Source organism: Gadus morhua, chromosome 11 (assembly GCF_902167405.1).
Source record: "Gadus morhua chromosome 11, gadMor3.0, whole genome shotgun sequence".
NCBI lineage: Eukaryota > Metazoa > Chordata > Actinopteri > Gadiformes > Gadidae > Gadus > Gadus morhua.
The window spans coordinates 27,646,441-27,652,440 of NC_044058.1; the positions used below are offsets into that span (position 1 = coordinate 27,646,441).

Here is a 6,000-nt window from a genome sequence, read left to right on the forward strand (position 1 = left end):
GCATCACCCTGTGAATCACACACATACACACACAGACATACACATACACACACACACACACACACACACACACACACACACGCACACACACACGCACACACACACACACACGCGCACATACAAACACGGACACATACACACACATACACACACGCACACACACACACACACACACACACACACACATACAAACACAGACACATACACACAAACACACACATACTTACACATACACCCACGCTCACAGGTTGATTGTGGACATTGGGGATTGAAACAAGCACCGCCCCTCACCTCCTTTAGCCCCGCCCCCTCCTCTCCTGTGGCCCCGCCCCTCCTCTCCTTTAGCACCTCCACTCCACCACTAAACGACATTCCTCCCACCTCCAGAGGCCTGAGATGTTTGCTCTCACCTAGCCACTACCTGTCCTGTCCAAATAGCCCAGGTGTGAGGGACGGTCCGCACGCACACAAACACACACACACACACACGCATAGACACACACATACACGCACACACGGACACAACCACACACACAAACGCACATGTACACACACACACACACACACACACACACATTCACACACATAAAGACACACGCACACAAACAAAAATGCACACATGGAAATGCAATCACACACACACACACACACACACACAAACACAGACACACAGTCACACACACACACACACACACACACACACACACACACACACACACACACACACACACACACACACACACACACACACACACACACACACACACACACACACACACACACACACACAACCAAACATACATTCACACACATACACACACTTCTGAACACGTCTTATAAAATGTCTTCTTTTACCTGGTTGTTAAAAGGTTAAATGTTTGTAATGTGGTACCTGCAGCTGATGCTAGGGCCCAGTATACCCTCACCTGTTATGGGGGTATGGAGGTGGCCTCAGTGAACTCATATGCACACATATTACATTTGGTAATGTTTGAGATAAAGAAGGATTGTATTTCAATGTACTGTGACAATTAGATGTCACAGTACATTGAAATACTGTACACTTATCAAGATTCTTTATACTTTTCTCTTGTTACTGATGGGCATAAACTTGCACACCCACAACACAAACAAAATTACACTTCTTTCTTCAGTCGTACAGAATGCCGTCTTGTGCGACTGTATTGTGTAAATTATTTTAATATGAACGACAATTAAACAAACTCAAACCCAACTACTTTAATACACATTTACAAACCTGAGCAATGCGTGGCTGGTGATGAACATTATTGTGCATTATTACACGTCCTGTCCTCTTAATAGATGTTGTGTGTCGGCCCCTCCCACTGCTGAGTGTAAAACCCTGAGTCCGAGCAGACCAGAGCCAGCTCCCCCCGGGCGCCAGCGGAGACCAAACACCAGCGGTGCATCAGAGGCGCGCAGGTTCACGGTAGGGACGCACTACGGCAACACTTCTGCCCTCGTGGAGAACTACAATCGCTGGCCTCGTGTAGTGCTTGCTGATGAGCTGAAAGATGCAGAGTAAGCTTTTAATTCGAGTTAAATTAATTTGCACCATTATGACTTCACTCCAATTAAAGCCATAGCGAGGCGCAAAGTCATGCACAACCGCTTGGATCAGTGCGTCTCTGGCGACTTTACGCATGGCTTTTCTACGAATGGAGTGGCGGACGTGTCCCTCGGGTCGGTACTGGGGGGGTACCCTCTCTTCCCGCCCACCACGCTAACGTCACGTGGGTCCATCGGATCGCCTGTCGCGCGCCATCAGCCCAGAATGGAACACCTTCTTTGCCAAACGACGCTGAAACCACAGCCGTCCGTTTTGGGCACGACCCCCAGGCCGCGCGACGTGTTGGAGACAGAGGGGTTGGAGGACGAGGAACCCAAAGTTCAATTGGAAGCAAAGGAGCTCTGGAGACAGTTCCACACACACGGCACAGAGATGGTCATCACTAAATCTGGGAGGTAAATATGGAAAGACGCTCAACTCAGACCGTCACCGTTCAGAGCTTTACGCGTTAATTTCAGTGATGTTACGTTTGTATGCCTTCCAGGCGCATGTTCCCGCCGTTCAAAGTCAAGTGTTCTGGTCTTAACAAGCAAGCTCAGTACATCCTGCTGATGGATATCGTGGCGACAGATGACTTCAGGTACAAGTTCCATAACGGCCACTGGATGGTCGCAGGAAAGGCCGACCCGGAGATGCCCAGACGCATGTACCTCCACCCGGACAGTCCCGCCTCGGGGGACCACTGGATGGCCAAGACGGTCAACTTCAACAAACTCAAACTAACCAACAACATCTCGGACAAGCACGGCTTTGTACGTCAGACTGTTAAAACATTACACAGCATTACGTTAAATCCAGGAATGGGTAGTTAAGTGTTGGTGTTTTTCTTATGTCACCAGAGCTTTCACCCTGATGTAATTGGTTGAGCTTTTATACATTTGCATTGCAGCTGTAAAAGGACACAATTTGATGACATAAGATTAGAAAATATTAGAAATACATTTGTAAACTCGGGTTTTCTTTTTTCTTTTTCAGACCATTCTTAATTCAATGCACAAATATCAACCAAGGTTTCACGTGGTGAAGGCCAATGACATCCAGAAGCTTCCATACAGCACCTTTAAAACCTGCATCTTCTCTGAGACCGAGTTCATCGCGGTGACAGCCTACCAGAATGACAAGGTAACAAGCAGGCTTATAACCTTAGGGTCGTACTCCTATGTAATGGGAAACAGTAAACCAAACGTTATTGGGTAGAAGACTATCTCACCAACTTGAATGTAGACCAGTTCATTTATATCATATGTTATAATTATAACAACAAAGATATACTCTGATCAGGGTTTGATAGACAAAGACTTGTTCATTTGAAATTGTATGAGATGGATCCCAACATGTTGTCTTCTTCAGGTGACTCAGCTAAAGATAGACAACAACCCCTTTGCCAAAGGCTTCCGGGAGACGGGGAACGGTCGCAGAGAGAAGAGGCAGGGTTCTGTTTTACTACCTTCTCTTTAAAACTATTTGAATTGATTATCATATGTATGCCATTTCCCACCCATTTGTCAAATATATGGTGCTTAAAATGTGGATACAGAGCCGTTTGTTATTGATGCATTACAGCAAGATTGTAGACAATTGAATTAAAGTATTTTAAGCTGATTTATATTATAACTAACCCTGTCATGAGTGAATCTTGTCAAACAGTAGAGCAATATTTACATTTCTGAAAACGTTTCAGAACTTTCCCGTTTTCTTTCACCTAAGGAAACTGCAGCCTTCATCCCAGAGGACCTCAGAGACGAGGAGGAACAGAAACAAGGGGAAGCGGGTCAAGGATTCACCACGGGGATATTCCCGTTCCTCCACATCCCCGGGTACGGCCTGCTGTCGTCCCCTCCTGTCGTCCCCTCTCTCCTGTCGTCCCCTCCTCCTGTCGTCCCCTCCTCCTGTCGTCCCCTCCTCCTGTCGTCCCCTCTTCCTGTCGTCCCCTCCTCCTGTCGTCCCCTCCTCCTGTCGTCCCCTCTTCCTGTCGTCCCCTCTCTCCTGTCGTCCCCTCCTGTCGTCCCCTCCTCCTGTCGTCCCCTCCTGTCGTCCCCTCCTCCTGTCGTCCCCTCTCTCCTGTCGTCCCCTCTCTCCTGTCGTCCCCTCTCTCCTGTCGTCCCCTCCTCCTGTCGTCCCCTCCTCCTGTCGTCCCCTCTCTCCTGTCGTCCCCTCTCTCCTGTCGTCCCCTCTTCCTGTCGTCCCCTCTCTCCTGTCGTCCCCTCTCTCCTGTCGTCCCCTCTCTCCTGTCGTCCCCTCCTCCTGTCGTCCCCTCTCTCCTGTCGTCCCCTCCTCCTGTCGTCCCCTCCTCCTGTCGTCCCCTCTCTCCTGTCGTCCCCTCTCTCCTGTCGTCCCCTCCTCCTGTCGTCCCCTCCCCCTGTCGTCCCCTCCTCCTGTCGTCCCCTCTCTCCTGTCGTCCCCTCCTCCTGTCGTCCCCTCTCTCCTGTCGTCCCCTCCTCCTGTCGTCCCCTCCTCCTGTCGTCCCCTCCTCCTATCGTCCCCTCTCTCCTGTCGTCCCCTCCTGTCGTCCCCTCTCTCCTGTCGTCCCCTCCTCCTGTCGTCCCCTCTCTGCTGTCGTCCCCTCCTGTCGTCCCCTCCTCCTGTCGTCCCCTCCTGTCGTCCCCTCCTCCTGTCGTCCCCTCTCTCCTGTCGTCCCCTCTCTCCTGTCGTCCCCTCCTCCTGTCGTCCCCTCCTCCTGTCGTCCCCTCCTCCTGTCGTCCCCTCCTCCTGTCGTCCCCTCCTCCTGTCGTCCCCTCTCTCCTGTCGTCCCCTCTCTCCTCTCTCTGGTGTGAGCAGACCGGGATGTGTTCAGATATGAACCCCTTGTCTCACGAACTCATGTCCTGTCCTTCCAGCGCAGCGGGACAGCGACAGCGACCCCGGAGCCGGCTCTGAGGACCACGGAGAGGACGCGGCGCGTGGTCCCCTGGAACCGCCCCGTGTTCCGAGAGACCGCCCCTCCGACACCCCGACCCCGGAGCCCCCTACCGGCGCAGGGACGGAGGGGGAAGGCGCCGGCGAGCCAGGGCCCGGGGTCAACAGGACCGCTGAAGGACGCGTGTGGACGCCGGGAGACCCCCACAGATGCTTTGTGACCGGGAGAGAAATCAAAGCAGGGCGCGACCGCCCCTCCCGGGGGTCCGGGTGTCCCCCAGACGGACCGAGACCCCCCAGTGGCAGAGACGGGGGCGGGGAGACGGGCCCCCCTGGCCAGGTGGGCGGGCACCAGGCCCCGCTGAAGGGCCGCCCCACGGCCCCCCGCAGTGTGACGCCCTACGGAGGGACCGCCCTGGACCCCGGCCCCCCGTCTCACCACGTCAGGACCGCCGCCAGAGCGGGCCTTCCGCTTCACTTCCAGCACCAGGCGCTGGTACAGTATTTACAATAAAAACATGAATCTATAAAGGCTACATTGATAGCGATTTAGGTATGACAATACTGATGATTATGGAAATATAATGGTTATATTATTATAATAAGTATTATTAATACGAGTATTGATATGAATATCAAAAATAAAAATTGCAATCAGTAAAAATAACATTGGTGGTGATTTAGGTATGACAATAATGACGATTACAGAAATATAACGGTAATATTATTATAATAATAATTACTAATATTCATATTATGATCAGGCTGTTGTTGTGGTCGTCTGTGCGTCTTTGTCCGCAGGGTCTGGTGGGCGTGTCTCCGTTCGGGGGGTACGTCCTTTATCCGTACCCCAGCTTCCACGCGCCCCCGTTCCTCCCCAACTACCTCCCAGGGAAACCGTGCGTGGACTTCCACCCCCCCCACCCCCCCTCGGCGCCCCCAAAGCTGTCGTTCCCCTGTAAATACCCAGAGTTCACGGCGTGCCTGCGACCCTGCTGTCAGGGGGACCTCCTCCCACTCGGACCCGGGGGGGGGGGTCCCTAAAACAGACTACAGGGGTCCCTGAGGACACTGGCTCCAGGGTGGTCTGTCCCGTCCTAGGTCCATCTCTGCGGGCCTGTCTGTCTGTCCTGCAGGCCTCTATGGGCCTGTCTGTCCCTCTTTAGGCCTGTATACTATACTTCAATTTGAGCATTTAAGTATGAGTCACAACCAACAGTGTTGATTGTGACTCATTCTTATAATAATCAATGGTATTGTTATATAATAATAATAATACTTTCAGCCAGATGCTCAAAGTGCTTTGCATATCAATTAAAATACATTGAATTACATTTAAATACACAGTATATGTATTCTATTCTAAGTACATAGAATACAACAGAGTCGACCTCAAGTAATCAGAGGCAGCAGGACCCTCCTAAGAGACAGACCTGGACCACATGAAGACCGCTCATGAATAGAGGCTGAAGCCGGCCACACACGCATTTCACGCACGTCAAAAGTCGCCCCTATAGCACCAATAGGAAGCAGCGCGCTGAACCGATATGTTT

General features: G+C 51.7%; 1 protein-coding gene across 1 annotated transcript; it reads left to right on the plus strand.

Moving 5' to 3' along the window:
* The first annotated feature begins 1,407 nt into the window (after positions 1–1,407).
* On the plus strand, positions 1,408–3,409 carry tbx3b (T-box transcription factor 3b). Its single transcript, XM_030371318.1, has 4 exons — positions 1,408–1,986; positions 2,076–2,343; positions 2,567–2,713; positions 2,942–3,409. The coding sequence occupies exons 1-4, from the start codon at positions 1,622–1,624 to the stop codon at positions 3,047–3,049; spliced, it is 888 nt and encodes a 295-aa protein (XP_030227178.1). The 5' UTR covers positions 1,408–1,621; the 3' UTR covers positions 3,050–3,409.
* Positions 3,410–6,000: the final 2,591 nt, after the last annotated feature.

Coding starts and splice junctions, on each gene's coding strand:
- tbx3b (XM_030371318.1), top strand. CDS start 1,622: ATGCACAACCGCTTGGATCAGTGCGTCTCTGGCGACTTTACGCATGGC. Junction 1,987..2,075: donor GTCATCACTAAATCTGGGAG/GTAAATATGGAA, acceptor TATGCCTTCCAG/GCGCATGTTCCCGCCGTTCA. Junction 2,714..2,941: donor CAGCCTACCAGAATGACAAG/GTAACAAGCAGG, acceptor TGTCTTCTTCAG/GTGACTCAGCTAAAGATAGA.